The 26,144-nt window shown below is 38.6% G+C and overlaps 2 protein-coding genes across 5 annotated transcripts in view; one reads left to right on the top strand and one right to left on the bottom strand.

Annotated features, from left to right (window-relative positions):
- ZNF277 (zinc finger protein 277) overlaps positions 1-24,735 on the bottom strand; it is a 108,579-nt gene extending 83,844 nt beyond the window's left edge. The window contains exon 1 of one of the 2 annotated variants that reach the window (XM_053609570.1): positions 24,634-24,735. In XM_053609570.1, coding sequence (XP_053465545.1) covers positions 24,634-24,724 — 91 coding nt within the window. In that variant the 5' untranslated portion in view covers positions 24,725-24,735. Of the gene's footprint in view, positions 1-24,334; positions 24,429-24,633 lie in introns of those variants that run through there. The other variant, XM_053609571.1, reaches the window with a different exon arrangement.
- Positions 24,736-25,015: 280 nt separating this feature from the next.
- The window catches only part of DOCK4 (dedicator of cytokinesis 4), a 471,167-nt gene continuing 470,038 nt past the window's right edge, over positions 25,016-26,144 (top strand). For all 3 annotated transcript variants that reach the window (XM_053609306.1, XM_053609304.1, XM_053609303.1), the window contains exon 1: positions 25,016-25,364. In XM_053609306.1, coding sequence (XP_053465281.1) covers positions 25,328-25,364 — 37 coding nt within the window. In that variant the 5' untranslated portion in view covers positions 25,016-25,327. The remainder of the gene's footprint in view (positions 25,365-26,144) is intronic.

Here is a 26,144-nt window from a genome sequence, read left to right as displayed (position 1 = left end):
GTTTCACTAGGGTGGAACAGAAACCAGCTGAAAACAAGACAGAATCATTTAGCCCCACCACACCAGACAGAGCCCCAGTTTCTCAGTACACAACACTGTACAGGCCCTCGACAAAGCCCCAGGGGAAAAAATCAGAGGGAGTAAAACAACCATGGGGTGGAATCAGCGGAAAAACTCTGGTAACATGAATAACCAGAATAGATCAACCCCCCCAAGTAAAGATATGGCAGATGCAATTGAAGATCCCATTCATAAACAACTGGCTGAGATGTCAGAAATTGAATTCAGAATTTCGATTGCAGACAAGATTAACAAAGTGGAATTAGGAATTCGAGGAGAAATTCAAAAGTTGTCTCAAGAATTTAACGAATTTAAAGACAAAACCACCAAAGACTTAGACACACTGAAGCAAGAATTTGCAGCCCTCAAAGATATGAAAAATACAGTAGAATCCCTCAGTAACAGAATGGAGCAAGCAGAAGAAAGGATTTCTGACATCGAAGATAAAGCCTTTGAACACTCCCAAACTCTCAAGGAGGAAGAGAAATGGAGAGCAAAAACGGATCATTCTCTCCAAGAGCTCTGGGATAATTCGAAGAAGGCGAATATCCGAATCATAGGGGTTCCAGAAACAGATGAAGCGGCCTCGCTGGGCACAGAGACCCCTCTGCATGAAATTATGAAAGAGAATTTTCCAGACATGCCTAGAGATTCTGAAATTCAGATAGCAAACAGCTTCAGAACCCCAGCACTACTCAACCCCAATAAGATGTCCCCCAGGCATAACATAGTTAACTTCACTAAAGTTAATATGAAGGAGAAAATCCTCAAAGCTGCCAGGAGAAAGAATACCATTACCTTCAAAGGCAAGAATATTAGAATGACTGCAGATCTCTCTGCTGAAACTTTTCAAGCCAGAACAGGGTGGTCACCAACTTTTAATCTCCTAAAGCAAAATAACTTTCAACCCAGGATCTTGTATCCAGCTAAACTGGGTTTCATTTATGATGGAGAAATTAAATACTTTAATTACATTCATACGTTGAAGAAATTTGCCATAACCAAACCAGCTCTTCAGGATATTCTCAGACCTATCCTCCATAATGACCAACCCAATCCTATACCACAAAAGTAAACTCACTCAGAAACTTCAGATCAAACTCCAATTTCCACACTAGCAAAAGGTTTAAAAATGGCCACTGGACTTTTGAAAAATTCGATACCCAAAACTTCACCAGACTTATCAATATTCTCCATTAATGTGAATGGCTTAAACTGTCCTCTAAAGAGGCATAGGTTAGCTGATTGGATACAAAAACTCAGGCCAGATATTTGTTGCATACAAGAGTCACATCTTAACTTAAAAGACAAATACAGACTCAGGGTGAAAGGATGGTCCATATTTCAGGCAAATGGTAAGCAGAAAAAAGCAGGTGTTGCAATTTTATTTGCAGATACAATAGGCTTTAAACCAACAAAAGTAAGGAAGGACAAGAATGGTCACTTCATATTTGTTAAGGGTAATACTCAATATGATGAGATCTCAATTATTAATATCTATGCACCTAACCAGAATGCACCTCAATTTATAAGAGAAACTCTAACAGACATGAGCAACTTGGTTTCCTCCAGCTCCATAATCATCGGAGATTTCAACACTCCTTTGGCAGTTTTGGATCGATACTCCAACAAGAAGCTGAGCAAAGAAATCTTAGATTTAAACCTAACCATCCAACATTTGGATTTAGCAGACATCTACAGAACATTTCATCCCAACAATACTGAATACACATACTTCTCATCAGCCCATGGAACTTACTCCAAAATCGATCACATCTTAGGTCACAAGTCTAACCTCAGTAAATTTAAAGGAATAGAAATTATTTCATGCATCTTCTCCGACCACCATGGAATAAAACTTGAACTGAGTAACAACAGGAATCTGCATACTCATACAAAAACATGGAAGTTAAATAACCTTATGCTGAATGATAGCTGGGTCAGAGATGAGATTAAGAAAGAAATCGCCAATTTTTTGGAACAAAACAACAATGAAGACATGAACTATCAGAACCTCTGGGACACTGCAAAGCCAGTTCTAAGAGGGAAATTTATAGCACTGCAAGCCTTCCTCAAGAGAATGGAAAGAGAGGAAGTTAACAACTTAATGGGACATCTCAAGCAACTGGAAAAGGAAGAAAATTCCAACCCCAAACCCAGTAGAAGAAAAGAAATAACCAAAATTAGAGCAGAATTAAATGACATTGAAAACAAAATAATAATACAACAGATCAATAAATCAAAAAGCTGGTTTTTCGAAAAGCTCAATAAAATAGATAAACCTTTGGCAACCTAATCAGGAAAAAAAGAGTAAAATCTCTAATCTCATCAATCAGAAACAACAAAGGTGAAATAACAAGACTCATCAGAAATCAAAAAAATTCTTAATGAATATTACAAGAAACTTTACTCTCAGAAATATGAAAATCTGAAGGAAATTGACCAATACTTGTAAGCACATCACCTTCCAAGACTTAGCCAGAATCAAGTGGAAATGTTGAACAGGTCCATATCAAGTTCGGAAATAACATCAACCATACAAAACCTCCCTAAAAAGAAAAGCCCGGGACCAGATGATTTCACATCTGAATTCTACCAAAGCTTTAAAGAGGAATAAGTACCTATATTACTCAACCTGTTCCAAAAGGTAGAAAAAGAAGGAAGACTACCCAACACGTTCTATGAAGCAAACATCACCCTGATCCCCAAACCAGGAAAAGACCCAACAAGAAAAGAAAATTATAGACCGATATCACTAATGAATGTAGATGCAAAAATATTCAACAAGATCCTAACAAACAGAATCCAGCAACACATCAAACAAATTATACATCATGACCAAGTCGGTTTTATCCCAGGATCTCAAGGCTGGTTCAATATACGTAAATCTATAAATGTAATCCAGCACATAAACAAATTAAAAAACAAAGACCATATGATTCTCTCAATCGATGCAGAAAAAGCTTTTGATAATATCCAGCATCCCTTCATGATCGGAACACTTAAGAAAATCGGTATAGAAGGGACATTTCTTTTTTTTTTTTTTTATTGTTGGGGATTCATTGAGGGTACAATAAGCCAGGTTACACTGATTGCAATTGTTAGGTAAAGTCCCTCTTGCAATCATGTCTTGCCCCCATAAAGTAGAGGCCATCTACAGCAAACCTACAGCCAATATCATATTGAATGGAGTTAAATTGGAATCATTTCCACTGAGATCAGGAACCAGCCAAGGCTGCCCATTGTCTCCATTGCTTTTTAACATTGTAATGGAAGTTTTAGCCACTGCAATTAGGGAAGAAAAGGCGATCAAGGGTATCCATATAGGGTCAGAAGAGATCAAACTTTCGCTCTTCGCAGATGATATGATAGTATATCTGGAAAACACTAGGGACTCTACTACAAAACTTTTAGAAGTGATCAAGGAATACAGCAGCGTCTCAGGTTACAAAATCAACATTCATAAATCGGTAGCCTTTATATATACCAACAATACTCAAGTTGAAAAAACAGTTAAGGACTCTATCCCATTCACTCTATCCCATTTCATCAGAAGATGAAATATTTGGGAATTCATCTAACAAAGGACATGGAAGATCTCTATAAAGAGAACTATGAAACTCTAAGAAAAGAAATAGCTGAAAATATTAACAAATGGAAAAACATACCATGCTCATGCCTGGGAAGAATCAATATTGTTAAAATGTCTATACTACCCAAAGCAATATATAATTTCAATGCAATCCCTATTAAAGCTCCACTGTCATACTTTAAAGATCTTGAAAAAACAATACTTCGTTTTATATGGAATCAGAAAAAACCTCGAATAGCCAAGACATTACTCAGAAATAAAAACAAAGCAGGAGGAATTATGCTACCAGACCTCAGACTATACTACAAATCAATAGTGATCAAAACAGCATGGTATTGGCACAAAAACAGAGAAGTAGATGTCTTGAACAGAATAGAGAACCAAGAGATGAATCCAGCTACTTACCGTTATTTAATCTTTGACAAGCCAATTAAAAACATTCAGTGGGGAAAAGATTCCCTATTTAACAAATGGTGCTGGGTGAACTGGCTGGCAACCTGTAGAAGACTGAAAGTGGACCCACACCTTTCACCATTAACTAAGATAGACTCTCACTGGATTAAAGATTTAAACTTAAGACATGAAACTATAAAAATACTAGAGGAGAGTGCAGGGAAAACCCTTGAAGAAATCGGGCTGGGCGAGTAGTTTATGAAGAGGACCCCCCGGGCAATTGAAGCAGCTTCAAAAATACACTACTGGGACTTGATCAAACTAAAAAGCTTCTGCACAGCGAAGAACACAGTAAGTAAAGCAAGCAAACAGCACTCAGAATGAGAGAAGATATTTGCAGGTTATGTGTCTGACAAAGGTTTAATAACCAGAATGCACAGAGAACTCAAACGCATTAGCAAGAATAGAACAAGGGATCCCCTTGCAGGCTGGGCAGGGGATTTGAAGAGATACTTCTCTGAAGAAGACAGGCGTGCGGCCTTGAGACATATGAAAAAATGCTCATCATCCTTAATCATCAGAGAAATGCAAATCAAAACTACTTTGAAGTATCATCTAACTCCAATAAGATTAGCCCATACCATAAAATCCCAAGACCAGAGATGTTGGCGCGGATGTGGAGAAAAGGGAACACTTCTACACTGCTGGTGGGAATGCAAACTAATACGTTCCTTTTGGAAAGATGTTTGGAGAGCACTTAGAGATCTAAAAACAGACCTGCCATTCAATCCTATAATTCCTCTACTAGGTATATACCCAGAAGACCAAAAATCACATCATAACAAAGATATCTGTACCAGAATGTTTATTGCAGCCCAATTCATAATTGCTAAGTCATGGAAGAAGCCCAAGTGCCCATCGATCCATGAATGAATTAATAAATTGTGGTATATGTATACCATGGAATATTATGCAGCCCTAAGAAAGATGGAGACTTAACCTCTTTCATGTTTACATGGATGGAGCTGGAACATATTCTTCTTAGTAAAGTATCTCAAGAATGGAAGAAAAAGTATGCAATGTACTCAGCCCTAGTATGAAACTAATTTATAGCTTTCATATGAAAGCTATAACCCAATTATAACCTAAGAATATGGAGAAAGGGGAAAGGGAGGTGAGGGGACGGGGAAGGATGGGTGGAGGGAGGGTAATTGGTGGGACCACACCTACGGTGCATCTTAGAAGGGTACATGTGAAACTTGGTAAATGTAGAATATAAATGTCTTAACACAATAACTAAGAAAATGCCAGGAAGGCTATGTTAACCAGTGTGATGAAAATATGTCAAATGGTGTATAAAACCAGTGTATGGTGCCCCATGATTGCATTAATGTACATAGCTATGATTTAATAATAAATAAATAAATAAAATAGAAATAAGAAAAGTATGACTTTGAAAAATTTACTCTTATCTAAAAAATAAAGAAAATTTCAAAGTGTAGATTTCCACACAACAAAGTATATACTCAATAAACAGACTTAAGATCTTGATCTGTGTCTCTTAAATTTTTTTTCTCATGTGTGACTCACACATGAGGAGAGGTCATAAAAAAGAAAAAGAAAACCCTAAGCTATCTCCATGGTTGACAAGAAAGAGGAGATTAAATTACTGGGGCCATGTCAAGTAGTCTTGAATGAGATATGCTTTGATTTGGGGCTTTTCCCTTTAACAGAGAAAATCATAGCTAGTTTTTGAGCTGGAAGCTTACAGGATGGTCTGCACATTTTGGAAAGACTTATTTAGCTTGGCATCTAGTTTGGGCTGAATAAAGAACATGCTCTATCAACAAGGTTCTCCCAACTATCGCCCTGCCTCTGTATCCATTCCCACGTTAGTACGGTCACTAGGCTGTTTCTGTCCAGCTAACCAGATTCACTTACTCATCTGCATAAAACACTCGGTATCACGGAGGGGAATATCCAGGCTCTTTTGCATGGCCACAGGGTCTTTTCAAATGTCGTCCTTGACTCCTTCTCTAGCCCTGTCTTCTACTCCACTGCTTCATTTTAGGCCTTGGTAAAAAGCAGGGGTGGGGCATCCCAGGTCATTCCTCATGCAGCTTCCTCTATCAGGAAAGCCTACTCACGGTGGGCCACCTGGCAAAGATCTCTGCCTAGGAATTACACTTCCCAGACAGGTTAGTAATAAGTCTGAGATAACTTACCTCTCTGCTTAAATGTGTCTCTTTTATTGCACTGCTACACTATTTTCCTTTACTAGACCAGTGGCTTTTTCAAGACAGGAACTTTGTCTTGTTCTTTTTGGTGATTTCAAGGCCTTGAACATATTTGTGCTAAAAAGCACATGCAGAGACTCTAAGACTGAGAAGATCAAAGGTGTCATGTTTTCTATAGAGAACTGTCTGCGTCTTCTCTTATTTTCTTTTACTGGAGAGAGGCTACTAACTGCTGATAGAGAACAAAGACCCAAATCTGTGAAACATCCACAGCCACATAAGAGTTTATATGCATAAGAGCTCAGCGCATTGGATAATTTCTTATTAGTTTGTGATCACATGTAGAATTTTGTCCCATTTTATCTCCAACCCTTTCCCTTTGGAGAGTGCAGCTTTAAGAAGAGTTAAATGAAATGGCCCTGGATAGCATCTGGCTCTTTTTTGCACTGTGGTATGCAAGCTGTTACTCTAGTACTCTGTATCCATCTATATGCCCATCAGAGTCTTTCTTGATCCTCTGTTCTTTTTCGCCAACCATAATAACGCATTTCAGCCTGAGCAAGAATGAGACCCTGACTCTACTAAAAATAGAAAAACTAGCTGGGCATTGTTGCAGGCACCTGTGGTCCCAGCTACTCAGTAGGCTGTGGCAAGAGGAACTCTTGAGCCCAAGAGTTTGAAGTTGCTGTGAGCTATCTCTGATGACGCCACGACACTCTATTCAGGGCAACAGAGTGAGACTGAGAAAAAAAAAAAAAAGATTATTATTTCTTTTGGATTATGAGAAAAAAGAAGTTCAGGGAGTATGATTTACCTAAGTTCATACAACTAATAAATGAACCTGATTCTTTCGTCTATAAGTTCAGTGTTTTTTGTAGCACACTATGCTTTTAACCTTAGGATGAGACCAAATTTCAGGGGCTATAAGCATAAAGGACAAATTTATAGTTATCTGTCAACAAATAAAAGTACTTAGCTTAAAGAATGTACAACCTGAGTACCTAAAGCAATAAAAGATAAGGATAATAAAAAATAATAGTGTTGGAAACACCTGGGCATAAAAAAGACCATGCATATGTAATAAGCTCTCTTCAAATCTTCAGGGGTGACTTTCTACGAAGAGTTTAATATTAATGGGCACAATAAGGTGAAAGCATAAAGTCTCAATGCCCGTAAGATCAAACATAGGACTCCATTTACTAGAGAGTTTTATTAAAAGAAAAAAAAAAAAAAAGACAGACACCCTCCCCACTTCTCTTCCCATAAGAACAAACATTCACCTGTGCCCATACCATTTGCCCAGATGGAAAAGATGACTACCTGGAAATACGGGCAATATATTCAATAGATGTGGTTGGTTGAATGGTGACTTATAAAAGATATGTTCACTTAGAACCTCAGAATGTGATCTGATTTGGAAATAGGGTTTTTTTGCAGATGGAATGAAGGTAAAGATTTTGAGATGAGATAAACCTAATTAGGGTGGGCCCTGAATCTATTAACAAATGTCCTGGTGAGAGGCAGAAAGGCAGAAGACAGGCTGGGCGTGGAGGAGACTCACTCCTGTAATCCCTGCACTCTGGGAAGATAAGCTGGGAGTGTTGCCTGAGCTTGAGAGTTCCAGCCCAGCCTGAACCAAAGCAATACTCCATGTCTATCAAAAATAGAAAAATCAGCTGGGTGTTGTGGCCAGCTACTTACTGCAGTACCAGCTACTTGGGAGGCTGAGGATCATTTGAGCCCAAGAGTCTGAGGTTGCTTTGAGCTATGATGATGCTACAGCACTCTAGCCTAGGTGACAGAGTGAGTCTCTGTCCAAAAAAAAAAAAAAATCAAAAGAAAGAAGGAAGGGAGGGAGGGAGAGGGGAAGAAAGAAAGGAAGGAAAGGAAAAGGAAAGGAAGGGAAGAGAAGGAAAAGAAAAGAGAAAGGAAAGGAAAAGAAAAAAGAAGACAAAGAGATATAGGGGAGGCCAGGAGAGAGGCATAAGGTGCCAGCAGAAGCTGGAAGAGGCAAGGAAAGAGTTTCCTCTAGAGCCTTTGAAGAGAGTGCAGTCCTGCTGACATCTTGATTTTAGACTTCTAGCCTTCAAAACCATAACAGAATAAATGTCTTTTATTTTAAGACATGCAATTTGTGGTAATTTATTACAGGCAACCTCAGGAAACAAATACAGTATTCAATAGCTAAACTATAAGAATTTTCTTTACAAGCAGGCAATGGTATTCCCCTAGAGAACTATATAGTGTAATATGATCAAAGCTACAAAGAAGTATGTAGCTAATTCAGCCTAGAGTTTAGGAATGGCTTCACATAAAAAGTACCACTTCTGTTAAGATTTGAAGTATAACTATGATTTCACTAGCAAGAGAAAAAAAGATATATATTTGTAAAGATAATTACGATTTTGTAAAGCATAACTTAAGAGAAATACAGCTTTAAAAAAACCCACACATATTGTCCATAGCATGTGAAAATGTGTTTCAATTTCCACAAGTATGAGTGCATTTCACAGTAAGACCCAAGGACCAGCTAATATTGGTAAAGTTATGATTATTTTTTATAACTATCCATAAATAAGACACATTCAGAATCTGATTTATTAATTTATTGCTACAAGAGAAATCAGCAAACAAAATTTCAGGGAAAGGTAGCAAGATAAAGAGGGTAATCCAGTTGTCCCATTTATAGCGGCTTGCCTAAATTGGTCTACTCTGAAGCCACATTTACTGTGAGAATCCTGAAGAAATGGAGATTTGCCAGTTGGCTTTGAATACTGCTAACTAGAAGTGAATAACAATGGGTCTCATGAATCATTTTGAAGCTGTTTTTAAAAACCTTTCACTAAAAAATTCCTCTACATCATACTAGTTGTAGGTTTTACATAAAAGAGATGCCTGAATTCATCATTTAATTAATAAACAGTAATTCAGAAACTGACATTTCTGACAATGATGCCACACAGAGACAACCGAAAAAAACTGCAACTAACCTACATTCTTGAAGTCAAAGAAAGCTGATAGAGGAATGTGAATTAAATTTTTATAAACTTAAATAATGCATTAAATAGCTATGGTTACCTGACCTAATCAGAAGGACAGGCTTTAGTACTCTGAACAGTGAGTCAAAAACTGGTTACTTAAAAAAACCTGTCCATTATTTTTTTATCTGCTCAATATTAAAATCCCAAATCAAATGTACTAAAGAAGAGACACTAAAGAAACAAAAGACACCGATTTGAAGAGTAAATGTTCTCATATTGTGCTATAGTGGTAGGTTTTTGTTTATGCAAATAGTAATTTCACTGTAAGTTGGACATTTTCAAAACAACTCTTGTTTCCTGGACACAATGGGGAAAAAACATTCCTTAAGGACTCCATATCTCCCCAAGGCAGAAAAAAGACCTATTTTTTTGTTCTTACCTTGTACTTCGCATCCTGTACTTATTTTCTTCCCACTAAAGGCATGAAGTAAATAGGAAAGCTATAAAGACGAATGACAATGGTTGTTATTACAGACATAGGGTGAATGATATCTTCCTGGAGATATTTACAGATGGAACTGTTTAGGATGGCTAAACTCTTCAAAACAATGGGAGATAACCCTGATTAGCATTTCCCAAATTAAATTCCATGGAGCATTAACATCCCATGAAATGTTAATAAGTGTTATTTGAGAAAAAGATAGTGATAGTCACTTTTTGGCAAATGGCATACAATATTTATTTCTTACACAGTCACAAAAATTACTGTACCAAAGTCCTAAAGTAAAAAAAGCTAAGTAACTTTAACTCAAATTATTTGTTCGTGAAATCCTCTTCCTGTTAAGAAGGTAATATAACACTTTTCTGCCTTATAATTCTACGGAGTCCTGGAATACTGTCCCTAAAAACATAAACAGCATACTAGATTTACATTGTCCCTGCCTACTTCAATAGCATAGTGAACAAAAGCAATTAGAACATAATTTTCTATAAAAAAAAATCTCAAAAGCAACATAGTAAAGAAATGAATTCTATTTAGTCCATTACCTAAAGGTTTAGTGCATTTTTAATTCATTGGGCTCCAAGAACTTGTAAATTTGCATGGGTGGATATACTCTGGGTTTCAGATAAAGAAAGGAAAGCAGAATTGTTCTCTATTTATAAAAACGACTATAACTACTGATCCCTAGAAATACCATATGAACAGGAGAAAAATTATTAGCATTATAATTTAATCTGTTCTTTCAATAAACTCTATGACATTTCACAAAGAAAAAAAAAACAGGGATTGGGATCTTTCTCTGTGGCAAATTTCTTGTACTTTAGGGCTCATGAAAAAGAAAGGGTGTTATCACCTTATACTTGAGAATTATATTACAACCGGCTGATTATTCAGGATTAATGAGCTCAGGGTTAGAAGTTCAGTGGCCATATGGGCAACAGTACTGACCTGCCTGATGCTAAGCCCCTGCCAACACCACTAATCAGCATGGCAGGGGTCCCAAATCCTACTATCATCAGTTTGGCTCTGGTCCAGCAGGAGACCACCTCAAGCCAGAAGCTCTGTATCAACCCAGTCTCCTTGGCCTCATCTTCACCTGGTTCAGGGATGCTAGTCACGGGCATGTGACTAAACCAAACCTCAACTTGAATTCCTTTTTTAGTAATTGAGTCCTCAATCTGTTGCCCTGATTCCATAACTTGCCTGACTCAGTGCCTCACCCAAAATCTATGTTCTTCTAAATTTGCTTCTTTAAGGCTTTTTAATGACTTAAGTTCAGCCCCTAAAGTTCAGTTTGCTTGTGGCTGTGTCTCTGCTACTGACCAAAGTTGAGTCAGGCTACTCTGAACTCTTTTCTCAAGTAGGCCCTGTCCTTGCCAGACCTTCATAGCTCAGTTTTAGCAAGAATCCTCTTAAATAGTTCAGAGAGAATCCCCCACCCTCAGTGTCTCACCATCCTCAACATCTGATCAAATTCCTCTTCTCTCACCATCCCTCAGGTAGTATTGATTACTCTGGCCTGCAAGAATCCTCTGCTACCTCTGAGGTTTCTTCTTGGTAATTTTCCATCTCTCAAACCCCCTCAACCTACTTCTTGGCTTTAAACCTACACTTTTCCTTGTACTTGGAATTGAGCCCAGTTCTGTACAAGGCCTTTTACACCCTATTCAATAGTTCCTACATAAGATCTTTTTCCCACCAGCTTACTGTCCAGCTCTAGTTTACATTATCTGCTCCCAGATTTTTCTACCTGTCTTATCTCTAATTGATGCCTGTCTTATCTTTCTTTATGGTGTTCTCTGTCTGCAGTTGGCTGGTCATCCCTCATGATACAGCCCAAGCAAAATTCAACTTATCAAAGATAGACTTCTCAAACACAACCTGTTCTGTCTCAGCATAGTTGTCTAATCTCGGGAATTTCTATACAGAACTGAGTTATCACCTGACTTCATTAACAAGGGCATAGTTCTCTCCTTTTTGATGTGACAAGGAACATTGCAACCCCAATGGCATCTGAAAGCCTTCCCGTAACTAAGTTTGTTCATTCCTAGGTTAAAAAAATGTTCAACCAGAGAGGTCTGGGAAAGCAAGGTGATGAAATAGGAGGTCTCCAGTTTGCATTCTCCCAAACAATATAATTTTGCACCCATCCAGTGCCTTTGTAGGTGCCTTGGGATCCAAGTAGGAATTTGTGAAACCCCAATGGAACCCAAGACCTCACAGGGCTGTTTTGAGATACTGGACCTGTACTAGGTGGTAGACTCAATGGATTGTGATTTGGGCTCCAGACCTGGAGATGGCCCTATCTCCCTACAGGCCTGGCTATAGCCCCATAAGATTTAGGTCTCTACCACCTGCCAAGGGATTTGGAAGGAGTCACACATACTAGTGCCTCAGGAGACGTACCTCCTGACCTCACTCTTTGCTGTGGACACTGAAACAACCCTCTAATTTGGCTTTAGTCTGTCTCTGCTGTGGTCCTAGATCAGACCTGCTGGAACAAAGACATAGGGGAGACACAACCATTTGAGTGCCCTGGGCTGGCTTGTAAACCTCAGTCCTGCAGCAATTCTGACATAGCCGTGAATCTCAGCCGTGGTTTCTCTCAGTTCATTGGCCAGGGACCAGCTGGGAGACATGTCTGTCCATGTCCCCAAAGCAGGCTTGTAGAGCTCAGGCCCACAGTAGCAACTTAAAAAAAGGATCAACAAAACTGAGAATTGATTTATTTAAAAATATACACAACATTGATAAACCTTTAGCTAGGCCAACTAACAAAAGGAGGGAAGGTACAAATAGATAAAATCAGAAATAAGAGAGGAGTCATTTCAACTGATACCATAGAAAGACAAAGTCTCATGAAACTACTACCAGCAATTACATGCCAATATATTGGATAACCTAGAAGAAATGAATATATTATATACATTATAATGAATATATTATATACACACAATGATTATATTATATACATTATAATAAATATTTTATATACACACAATCTAGCAAGACTCAATTATGATGAAAGACAAAATCTGAGAAGACTAACAACAAGAATACTGAACCTATAACACACAAAGAAAAACCAGGACCTGATTTTATTCACCTTATTGCTGAATTATACCAAACATTTAAAGAGGAACTAATATCAATCTCTCTCAAACTCTTCCAAATACTGAAGAGACGGAAACTCTTCATTTTAAGTGGTTAGCATTACCCTGATACCAAAGCCAGGCAAAGACAGAACAAGAAAAGAAAATTATAGGCCAACATCCCTGATGAACATTTAGTTCAAAAATCCTCTATAAAATACTAGCACACTTGCCTGTAATCCTAGCACTCTGGGAGGCTGAGGTGGGAGGATCATCTCAGTTTAGGAGCTCAAGACCATCCTGAGCAAGATTAAGACCCCATCTCTACTAAAAATAGAAAAAAAAAAAAAATGAGCCAGGTGTTGTGGCAGGTACCTGTAGTCCCAGCTACTGAGGAGGCTAAGGCAGAAGGATCACTTGAACCTAGGAGTTTGAGTTGGTATAATCTAGAGTGATGCCATGGCACTCCAGCCTGGGCAATAGAGTGTGACTCTATCTCAAAAAAAAAAAAAAAAAAAAAAAAAAAAAATTCTAGCAAACTGAATTCAATAGCACATTAAAATAATCATTCACCAGGATAAGGTGGAATTTACCCAAGGGATGTAAGAATGGTTTGACATAGGTACAAATTAGGTACAGAAGGACTATACCTCAACATGATAAAGGCATATATCATAAGGCCATCACTAGCATATTCAAAGGCAAAATTGAAAGATTTTCTTGTAAGATCAGAAACCCACTCTCCCCATCTCTATACAACATAATACTGGAGGTTCTAGCCAGAGCAACAAGACACAAAAAGGAATAAAAGGCAACCAAAATGGAAAGGAGGACATTAAATTGTCTTCGTTTGCAAACAACATTCTCCTATATACAGAAAACTCTAAAGACGCCACCAAAAGAACTGCTAGAACTGATGAATGAATTTAGTGAAGTTTCAGGATACAAAATCAACAGACAAAAATAAGTAGCATTTCTATACACTAATAACATTCTGACAAAGAAATCAAGAAAATAATCCCATTTATATAGCACCAAAAAAACCCCTTAGGAAAAAATTTAATCAAAGGGGAAATATCTGCATGTCAAAAACTATAAAACACTGATGAAAGATTTTTTAAAAAGACACAAATAAATGGAAAAATATACCATATTTGTGTGTTGGAAGAATTATTATCAAAATGTCCATAGCACCTAAAGCAATCTATAGATCCTATGTAATCTCCATCAAAATTCCAATGACATTTTTTCATAGCAATAGAAAAAATCCTAAAATTAAAATGGATCCACAGAAGACCTAGAATAGCCAAAGCAATCTTGTGCAAAAATAACAAAACGAGAGCCATCACACTGCCTGAGTCAAAATCAGCAAAGCTACAGTTATCAAAGCAGCATGGTACTAGTATAATAACAGATACATAGATCAATGAAACAGAATAGAGAACCCAGAAATAAATCCACACATTTATAGACAACTGATATTTGATAAAGATGACAAAAATACATAATCAGGGAAAGGCCAGTCTCTTCAATAAACTGTGTTGGGAAAATTGGATAACTACATGCAGAAGGATGGAATTGTACCCTTATCTTATCCTACATATAACACTCAACCCAAATGGATCAAAGACTTAAAAGTATGACCTGAAACTGTAAACCTCCCGGAAAAAAACATAGGGGAAAACCTTCTTGACATTGGGCTGAGCAAAGAATTTTGGATATGACATCAAAACTATATGCAACACAAGCAAAAAGATAACAGGCATATTAAAAATGCTCAACATCACTAATCATCAGAGAAATGTAAATTAAAACTATGGAGATATATCTCCTCACACATGTTATGATGGCTATTATCAAAAAGATCAGAGATAAGCACTTATACACTATACGTAGAAAGGTTACTCCAAAAATTGAAAAAGAACTACCTATGAGCCCCAAATTTACTTCTGTGTCTAAAGCCAAAGAAAATGAAATTAGTATGTATATAAGATATCTGCATTCCCATGTTCATTGCAGAATTATTCACAATGGCTAAGATATGGATTCAACCTAAGTGTACATCGACAGATAAATGGATAAAAATATGGGATGTATACACACATGTGCATAGGAATACTAGTTAGCCTTAACAGAGAAGAAAATTCTACAATGGCATGTATCAACCTACAATACATTAGTCTAAGTGAAACAAGGCAGACACACAAAGAGAAATATGCATAATCTCCTTTATATGTGAAATCTAAAGAAGTCCAACTCATAGAAGCAGAGAGTAGAATGAATGGTGGTTACCAGGGTTGGGTGGGATAGGGTGGAGTGCAGGAACACTGAAAAGATGTAGGTCAAAGGATACGAAATTTCATGAGCTCTACTGCATAGTACGTTGACTATAGTTAATAACCACATGTGGCATACTTGAAACTTGCCATGAGTTGATTCAAATATTCTCAGCAAACACACAGACAAAAGTATGTAAGGTATAGATATGTTAATTGGCTTAATTTAGCCATTCCACAATGTATGCATATACATACTGTATCAAAACATCATGTTGTACAAGATAAATATGTATAATTTTTGTTAATTTAAAAAATCTAAAAAACAAAACAAAACAAAAACAAGAGTATATTATTAAAGTCTAGTGTGGGTCTTTATTATCTCTTGGTTTGGAAAGTACCCCAGACTTAACTTTCTACAGTACATTGTTACCTGATTAAACTTTCATCTTGTCATTCCCTTCCTTCAAACTTCGAAGTCTCACTCTCTGCAGCATGAAGTTGTAACATCCGAGACAATATGATCTAGTTTCAATTTATGTTTCCAAACTTATTTTTCATTGCTCCCATTTACCTGTTATTTTCTTTAGGCAAAATGAATTGACTTGACCCTTGCTGCATATGTCCTTTTGTTTTTCTTTTGTTCTCTCCCTTTGCCTGGGCCAATCATGCCTTTTCTTTGTTTTTGCATGTCTAAATCTTATTAAACTTCAAGGTCCAGTACCACTTGCTGGGAATAAGTTCTTTCTTGCTTAATTCTATCTATATCACTGTGATGTACCTTAGCACTTTCTTCCTGATAAAATTGTTATTCGTGTACTGCTTTTATCTTCCCTCCTAGGCCATAAGATCCTTGATGGCAAAACCAATGTTATTTCCATTTTTGTATACTACAGCATCTAGAATAAAGAAGCTTCTACATCGACAGATGCTTAACAAATTTTTTAGATTTAATGAAGCCTCTTTCAGATCTGCACTGCTTATTATAAACAGAAAGGACAGTGGATACAGTGAGATGGGATGCATCCTATTGACTTATAGATTCTCTTGGAGTAAGGGACTCCCAAAGTCATCTACTTCAGTGGTTCTCTGCTAGTTTCCTAATCTGACATGCCTAATCAATGACATTCACGTGTACGATTAATTCTTAAGGATAGACCAGCTATTTCTTTTTCTTTTTATAGAACCTTGATATGAACAATGTGAGCTCCCTGGCTCTTTTACTGGAACTTGGAAGATGCAATTCAAAGTATGCTATTATAACCTAACTCCATCCTTTACAAACCATGAAATATTGGCCAACAGAGCAAACCAGGGCTTTTCTAAAACCACAATCAGAAGCAGAAGTGGGATTAAAACCTAGGTCCAGTGAGCTTTTCTCAAAACTGTACTGTCTATGATCACTGCTCCTGGAAAAATTACTCAATGTCCTAGTAGGTTATTAGCATTACTTTCCTTCCAGAGTAGATGCATATTTAATAAGCTTTCAAATGCCATTCATAAATGAGTTTGAAAGAAATTACAATGAGTTCACAGACTCTCCCACTTTCCTTTCCTTCCTCTACCCTTCCTCATTTGAGGAAATTAGTAGTATCCTTAGCAAGGATAGCTTGATTGATGTTATGTTACAGTTCAGCAACAGTTCCTACTATTAATTGCTTTCTAATGGTAATTACGATTAACGGTTACAAGATATTGTCTTTTCTAATTGGCTATTACTGGTGAATAGCAGCTTGTTACATAACAGGAGATTGTGTTAAATAAACAATCACAATTACAATCCGAGGTCTTAACTGGTAAAAAAAAAAAATCTCAGTATTTGGATAAAAACATTAAAAAGTTTTTTTAAAGGCAGAGCCTCAGTGATTACTTAGAGGCCAGGGGAAGGTTCATTTTTCTATTAAGAAAAAAATAGGAAATGAGGACGCTATTAGAGAAATATGGAGACAAAACATGAATTTCCTTTCTTTTAAAAATAAACACATTTAAAAGCTTCAGTATGCTCATCTCCTCAGTCAACACATGCATCTCACATTCAAATACATCCACTTTTCAGTGTATTATGGAACTAGAAGGAACTCTCCTACTAGCTCAGCTAAGACCATCCACATCTAAATGTCACTATGGGTAAGATTAGTGGTTCTTTCTTTATGTTCCATACAGCATCCAGAATGGCACTGTTCCAGAAGATAAAGTCAGAGATATTTGTAATAGTTCCTGTCCTTAAGAGGTTTACACATTATATAATCAAGGATTTGTCTCAATTCCACTTTAATGTTCTTTGATTAGTCTGCAAACATTTTAAAGTTATATCCAGATTTTAGTAGTAGCAGTAGCAGCAGCAGCTGTCATAATAATAATAATGAGGTCATATGACTTACTCAATGTCACACAGCTTTTAACTGACAGTTCCATTCAATTCTGGTTTGTCCGATTCTAAAGCTTGTGCTGGTACCCACTACTTCCTCTTGAGACAGGTCATCATCCCTGCCATGGTTCATCTCATAGTGCCTCATGGTTTACAGAGTGCTTTTTACATACACTGTCTTACTCAACCTCCTGATAACATTAGCATCATTTTTCTGATAAAACTGAAACTCAGAGAGGTTAAATGATTATTCCCAAGCAGCAGCAAATACAGAATCAGAATCCTGATCTTCTGATTCCTATTCCAGTTTCTTTCTTCCCACTCATTTTACTTACTTAATACCGTATATTATTTTAAATATGCTACACATGGAGAAAGCCTAATAGTATACCACATTACCTTATATTACTTAACATATCCCACCCTTTGTCAATTGATGATTCCCCGCTCCCTACTCTGCAATGAAGCAAAGATTTAAGTCAGTGATTTTCAGCCAGGGTGCCATGAGAGGATCTCAGGTGTGCTATGAAAATTTTTAAAGATTGTCAATTAAATTATTTTCAAAAGAAGTTCAAAGCACAGTAAGTATACTCTTAACTTTTTTTTTATCAACATAATTTAAGTGTGCCATGTAAGTTTAACTATAGGTTCCAGTGTGCCATGAGATAAAAAAGTTGAAAAACACTGGTGTAAGTCTAGAAAACTTTACTTGGTTCCTATAGCTAAGGAGAATATACAAACCCAGTTGGCTTTCTTGTAAATAAATGCCATTGGTCACAAAAAAAATTGCCTGAGATGTAAAGAGAAGCAGAAGACTGATCATTCAAATCCACCGCCACTTCTGAAAAAAGCTGCCCTACTCACCTTTGGGTCAAGCAGGTCAATGGAACACACTTGTTTCGCACGAGTCTTTAAGGTACTGTCAGTAAAATTCATTCATCTAATCACAGCAGAACTAAACTCTAATTCAGTGTTAAAGTTCTGCAACAACAGTTAATAGAATGATTTAAAGATTTTAATCATGGGATGGCAATTAATGTATGCTGCTTGTTTCTATGCATCCATGATTTATATTAAGAAAGCATAATTTCTATTACGTGAATCTGATCAGCAACATCTTTAGTTTTTCAAGATGGAATACTATGAGTGGACGTTGTGAAGGCCAGCACTATTCTTTTGCATGAATGGAGAAACTACCTCAACCCAATAGAAAGGGCATGTAAATTTGGTATCTGATCCATCAAATACTAAACAGAAACCTGTTTTGAATTGGGAAAAAAACATCGAAATCACCTGTATTATGTATCATTTCTGGCATACATGCCAAAAATGTGCCTATACCTGAAATAAGTCATCATTTTTGAAGATCAGACTATTTTACTTGTCATGTCACTCAGTCATTTCAGCATCACATCAAGACAGATATACTTATTATCCATTTTACAGAAAAGAAATTGAGGTTCAGAGGTTAATTGTCTGTGGCTGGCAAGTAACCAGAATCTAATCCTAAATTAATCTGACTTCAAAATCTTTCCACTAGTCCATATTGCTTTTCTATAGTAATGTTAACTTTACAGCATAATGTTTAAGAAAAGACCATTTCAGACCTCATCCAGTGGAACTCTGTTACTATGAGACATTATTATAATAATGCATAGAATAAAAGTCCTCTTTCAGTTACTGTGTGACCTTGTGCAGGCTATTCTTTGCATATGTTTCCTGATTTATAAATGAAAAGGAGATAATATGAGTATCTACCTCAAGGGTGGTATGAAAATGAAGTGAGACAAGATGTTTAAAAGCATTTGAAACAGTACCTAGCACAGTTAGTGCTCAACAAATGTTAGCTCACAACATCACTATTGTAATATCAATTTTTATAACAGCTCCTCTCTTATTTTCCTATAAGCTGGGTTTATCTATTTGTCACAGGAAAATAAAAGGATGTTCTGCAAAACAAAAGGATCTTCAGTAACTTATGCCAAACAAGACCTGTAAGGCTAGATTTCTATAATTCTATATCTTCCATGACATACTCCAGCCTATACCTTACAAGGCCGTCATTCAAGTGTGAAAAGCTACCTGAGTTCCTGGAGGACTTTGAATGTTGGTGGGGGCAGGGTAGGAAGCTGGATATGAGGGGAGCAGCAGTGTATAGGGTGAAAAAGGATATCAAAGATCATACAGATAACATAAAGGGCTTTCAGAACACATAGTTGCAATCCTAGTATGTAGCACTGACAAGCAGTCTGACAACCCCAAATTCCAGGAGAGTGCTGACGGCACAAGCAGTTATCACCAACACATTCCTAAGCTTCTCCTGAGTTACGCCACGATTTAGATTGCTTCCTAAGTGAATGCAGTATCAGGGAGCTGCCAGTTTTATGGTTCAGATAGATATTTTTTATAATGAAAGCAACTCATGTTTATTGAGGTCCAACTTTATAATAGGACAAATGCTGGGCTTCCCTAAATAAATAGTGAAATAACCACAATAACTCTACAAGTGTTACATGTAACTTTTCATAATTGTGGCATACAATTAACCTATGTTACACAGTTATTAAATGTCAGAAATGAAATTGAAATACGGTTTTTCCACAATAGTCTAGTATTTTTTTCCACTGTCATGTCAAATATATGAGACTACACTTAATGCTCATCTACAGAAATAGATGGAAGATGGATTTTAAGGTCCATGCAGTAGGTCATTTAGTTATGGGTTCAAAGTTATAACACAGTTTTAAAGTATTCATTAAAAATTATCTAAACATTAAAACTTCACTGAAAGAAAAAAAAGGGAAAAACTACCCTAACATGACAACTGTGATGTCAGTTCCACTCAGAATATTGTCTTCCTAATGACAGTCTGCATTTTCAGTTGTCTCTCAAGCATAAAATATCTACTCACTTTTTAGTCTATTTAATTTCATCTGCTTAAAATAGCTGCTGTTCTGGGTGGCGCCTGTGGCTCAAAGGAGTAGGGCTCCAACCCCAAATACCGAGGTGGCGGGTTCAAACCCGGCCCCGGCCAAAAACTGCAAAAAAAAAAAAAAAAAAAAAAAAAAAGTAGCTGCTGTTCTAAATGTTTTGAGGACATTTTAAACAGATACATTTAATTCTAGCATTAAACTGTTATAGAATGTTTAATGCATGTAGTTTTGATAAACAGTGGTTGCCTATAAAATAAGGCACCTCTTGCATTCAAGAAGTTCACAGTCCACTGGGGTAGACGAAGTTGCCAATAAAAAACTACAGTGTGATACAGCAAGCAGACAATTTGAGACATGGGAATGGAAGCAGGGTGACTAAAGATGAAGCTGGAAAAGATTAGAACCTAATATGCCACACAGAATATTTGGTTCTAATTACCCATTCAGTACAGTTACACTCAAGATTTCAAGTGAAGACCCACAAATATATTTGTTTTAGAGTGTGGATTCAATGTTTATTGAACATTGACAATAAGCCAAGATAGCATCAGATGGCCAAATATGACAAGGGCTTGGTTCTCAAGAGCACCATCTGGGGGCTGGAACCAGTGATGGCGAGGGTTAGCAGTGGTGTCAGAATAGCTCCTGTAGAGATGAATAGAAGAACAGATTCAAAAAATATTTCAGGTAAAGAAAAATAAGACTTGGTAACTGATCAAATTCAGTACTTGAGGGCAAGACAGGAATCAAGGATGCTTCCTAGAAGTCTAAGGTAGACTTGATGCCATTTACTGAAGTAGAAAAGACAAGAATGAGGAGTTGACATCACCTGCTATCCTTCTCCATCTGTTCCAGAGACTTCACACATGAGCTAGTACTACTACGTCTCAAGAAGACACACAATATAAATCCAAACATTACTATGAGCATAATCTATTGAACATGCTTTTGGAGGAACAAAAGTTTTCAGAACTTTGTCAGAATATTACAAGATGAGGTAAAGGTTAGCATTGTCAGAAGAAACAATGTCACAAAATCCTCCTAAAGGTACTGTCAATGAATAAACTATAGATGTGTTATCTTACTAACTTCTACCTAAAAACAGCAAAAGAACAAATACCAATAATGTGTCTCAAATGTGGGAGATGCTCAATCTATTGATCTGTTCTTAATTTTAGAGGACAATTTGCAATCCTAGTTACTATTCAAATGTATAGTAGGTAGTGTCCTGCAAGACTTGACTGGGTCATTCCAGGGGCCTCACAAAAGAAGGATGGGACCACAGGAAGTTTGGCAACACAGTGGTCTCCAGGAATGTGCTACATACCAGCTGGCATACCCACTCAGTGACATAGTCTAGGAGAGTTTTGAGAAATTGCAAAGATTTTTATAATAAGTCTCCCTCGTTCCTGCTGTCTCAGGATATTAAACACAAAGACTGACATTTTAATTAGAGCTAAAGGGAAGCCTCTTAAAAGAGGTGGTTTTCAAAAAATTAAAATGGCATATGATTTTACAGGGAAAGATATATTGTACTTGGTAGCCTAAGTGGATGCCTAACAAGATACAAATATACTTTAAATGTAATTATTTCCACTTAAAATTTTATCACATTGTGCTGGCTGTGAAAAGAATACAGATAAAGCCACAGCGTGATGGCTAATAACATAGGTTATTAAGAGGAATTTTTTTTTTTTAATAGCACTCAAAGTACTTTTATTGTTGGGGATTCATTGAGGGTACAATAAGCCAGGTTACACTGATCGCAATTGTTAGGCAAAGTCCCTTTTAAGAGGAATTTTTAATGACAATTTTACCTGATAAGAAGGACACAACAATCAACCATTAAGCTCTTCCATTAATTGCTATAAGACAATGAGAATATTGAGTAGTTCTAAGCAAGGGTGAGGACATTTTTTTAGATTTTGTTTAGATTTTGTAAATTCATTGTTCCTCAGTACTTAATATAAAGAAGTTGGAATAAAAATTAAGCTCAGATACTTAAATGAATCCAACAGTCACTTAAACATTCATCCTGGATTAATGATTTCCTCAAAGTTAGTGAAGATATGAGGAAAAAGATACTCACATTACTGCTGAGAATATATGGCAAATACCTTTTAAGAGGAAAATCTGGTATCCATCAAAATTTTAAACTTGCATATCCTTTGACCCAGAAATTCCCCAAGAAATACATAGCTAGTGGGCAAAGATACATGGATATAAAGCTATTCACTGCAACGTTATTGAAAAATGAAAAATCACACTTCATTATCATTTATAGGGTAATGTTTAAAGTATGGCACATTCTCATTATGGAACATAATGGGCACAGTCCATAAAAAAGAAATAACAAATGTACCGATATGGAAGAATGTCTGCAATAGATCATTGAAAAAAAGAAAAAGAGGGTTGAAATCTTTTAGTTTACATAGATTCATCCCTTTCTATTAAAAAAAATCAAAACCATATAGATGTGTGTCATACAGGAAGATCTAAGAACACACACTAAACTCTTACCACTTATTTACTCTGAGATTGGAACTCTGTGGTAGAGAAACGTACATTTTTTTTGAAAAAATATTTTTACTGGGTGTAGAGAATTATAGGACAAGGTTTTTTTTGTTGCATTACTTTAAAGGCAGCATCCCATCATTTCCTGGGCTCCAGTGTTTTTTTCTGTTGTTGTTTGTTTTTTAATTAAATCATAGCCGTGTACATTAATGCAATCATGGGGCACCATGCACTGGTTTTATATATAATTTGAAATATTTTCATTAAACTGGTTAACACAGCCTTCCTGGCATTTTCTTAGTTATTGTGTTAAGACATTTATATTCTTCATTTAGTTTCACATGTACCCTTGTAAGATGCATCCTGGTGGTCCCACCAACTAAGAAACTTACATTTTTTACTTTATATATTTCTGAATGGTTTCAATTGTTTATAATAAAACTTTTATAATTTAAAAACGACTAATTTTTAAAAATGTTTTACATTTTAGAAAAGTTAAGTTCTTAGAAAAATTCGAAAAAGATTCCATCTTTAGATCTTAAACTGGTAGCCCTCTGAACTTTCTTTCCCATCAGATGAGAGGCCAATATATGGCCAACACAATACTAAACTGTTTAGAGTGTGTGTGTCTTTTGGTAGAGGTACTGAAATAATTTCAGAGCTAGCGAGTTCCATTGATGGGAAGAACTTGCACTTCATCTCTGTGCTGCTGAGATAAAAATTAAGACTAAATATCAATTGAACTGTGAAAATAAAAACATTGAAACCAAAAATAAAAAGCCCAAAAAGGACTGAAAACCATATTTATGCCCCAAACCATGTCCATCAGAAAAAGACAACTTGCTGTGCTAAATCTGACAGAAGGGCAAAAACAAGGGGGTGGAAGGTTGAGGGTAAAGGAAAGAGTCCTGAAGACAATCAACCTGAAGCTTGCAAAGTTTGGTTTTTGAACCCCAGAGTGTATCAGAGGACAACATGAAAGTCATGTTCAGCCAAAGCAGCTGTAATGATTTTCATAAACCCCTTCAAATGTACTCTGAAGCCACGAGTGCAAATTGTCACTTTCTTTTTTCTCGACGTATCTAGGACCTAGGAAGATCTCTTAGGCTTCCCTTCACGTTCAGTTCTGAAGAACATGCAGACATTCAAACATACTTTTTAAATGTTTTACACACAACTTTCCCTTCACAGGCCACTTCAGCCAGTAACTGGGCAAATCCGTAGAGTGGAGAGCAGTGACCAGTCTGTGACTGGAAATCCGCTCGAGGCAAAGGAAAACACACTTCCGAGGTCAAACCGAGCAAACTGAGGCAGGGTACTGGCGAGGAAAAAGAGCAACTGACCTCAGAGTTATAATCACAAATGCGCGAACCTGACCCGACCCACCTCCACTAAGAGCCAGCGCAAAGTTAGGGGTCCAAAACGGAAGACAGACGCCCAAGGAGCTCCCTCCCGCTGCTGGGAAAGCCATTCGGTTCCATTTTCTCCGCCCTACCCAGGCAGACCCAGACAAGTAGCCGCCCTCCGCTCCACCCCATGCCGCTGGGCCCCGCCCTTTAGTCCCCTGGAACCCAGGTGGCCTTTTATTGCTAAAGGGATGTCAGGGTCTAACCGGAGATCAGCGGCACTCCTGGTCTTGCAGAAAGGAAGACTAGTCACCTGCACCTCAGGGGCACTGTACTCACCTTCATAACCTACACCCCGGACTTCGCTGCGGCCTCTACTACCGTCTTCCTCCAGTCGGGCAGCAGCCCTCTGGGTCTCGGGAGCAGCCATTACTCGCCGGAAAAGAAAAGGGAGGGCCGCGGGGCGGGGTAGGGACCGGGCTCCGCCAATACAAGCGCCACTAGAGGCGAACTCGCCATTGACAAGCTGGTTTTTCCACGCCTACGCTGCGCCATCACTCTCTGGGCCAATACAACGTGGGGAAGAGGCCCTTAATCCCCGCCCCTAACTGCTGCACCACGCCCCTTTAGGGATGGAGCGGCCAAGAACTACAGTTCCCAGCGTGCTGCGGGGGCCCTGAGAGGGGAGGGCTGGACCAGGCGCTGCCGGGCGGGGGTGAGCCCGAGAGTGCCCCGGCGTGTTCGCTTAGTTCAGTGAATCAGAACAATGACTGCGCCGCCGGGTCCCCGAGAGCGCGTCGGAGGACAGTGAGCAGCCGCCGCCGGGAGAGCGGCGGGCGGCGCAGTCTCGCCGGCGCGGTGTCAACGCGGGGCTCTGGAGCCTCCAGCTCAGACCCTACCCAGCGCCCGCTGTCCGCGCGAAGCCGCCGGGCTCCGGCGCTGCAGCCACTACTGGGGAGCTGTGCATTGTTGTGAGCCGGAGAAGGGGCGCGGGGATTACAAAGTCTAAAGACCCCAGAGCCCCCTTTTCGTCATGTGGATACCTACGGAGCACGAGAAATACGGCGTGGGTGAGTCTCTGCGGGGCGAACTTTTATTCCGCTCTGGCCCGAGCGGGTGCGCATTTCTCGTCCTTGCCCCGCGCCCCTCTCGCTCCACCCGGCTAAAAATGTCTAATCCTGGCATCGCGCAGCGGGTCCGGGCTTTGCCCAGCCAGCCCCGGGGAGAGGGGTGCGCACCAGGGTCTGGCCCCCCGCAGCCGGATCGGCGCTGCCCGCACCGGCTCCCGGAGCGCGGGGAATGCTGAGGGGAGCGCGCGCCGGCCCGCCAGCTCCCGGCTCTGCCTGCGGAGTTTGGAGTGGCGACTGGGTGTGTGTGTGTCAAGTTGGGAGAGGAGGCGAACGGGGTTCCGCTCGCTCCTTCCCCTTCTTCCCTAAGCGACGGGGAGACAACAGTAAGCTGCACCGATTTCCCAGGGTGGAGAGGGAGACAGCAACAATCGGGCAGAGAGAACACCCCCAAAACCGTAGGAGGCGTAGAAACCTCTTCTCCGGCTCTGGTCAGCATTCCCGGAGAGCCAAATGTGGCACGGTCCTCCAAGAGAGCCGCTCTGACAGACTGAGCCTGGTCGGAGCCTCCTTCCTCCCTCCTATCCCGGGTGTATTGGGGTGTGTGTGTGTTGGGGGGCGGGGGCATTGCTAAATTTTAACATCTGCGCCGCTCGGCTCTTTGGTCTTTTGAGGGGAACGGGTATTTTAGCAGTGTTTTTATTTCTAGCCACCTTCTCGACCCGGGTGAGCACAGTGGGGTGGTGGTAGGGGACGGCTGTGGAGTGATAATGGGGAGGTGCA

Source organism: Nycticebus coucang, chromosome 11, assembly GCF_027406575.1.
Source record: "Nycticebus coucang isolate mNycCou1 chromosome 11, mNycCou1.pri, whole genome shotgun sequence".
NCBI lineage: Eukaryota > Metazoa > Chordata > Mammalia > Primates > Lorisidae > Nycticebus > Nycticebus coucang.
This window is presented reverse-complemented; position numbering and strand designations above follow the sequence as displayed.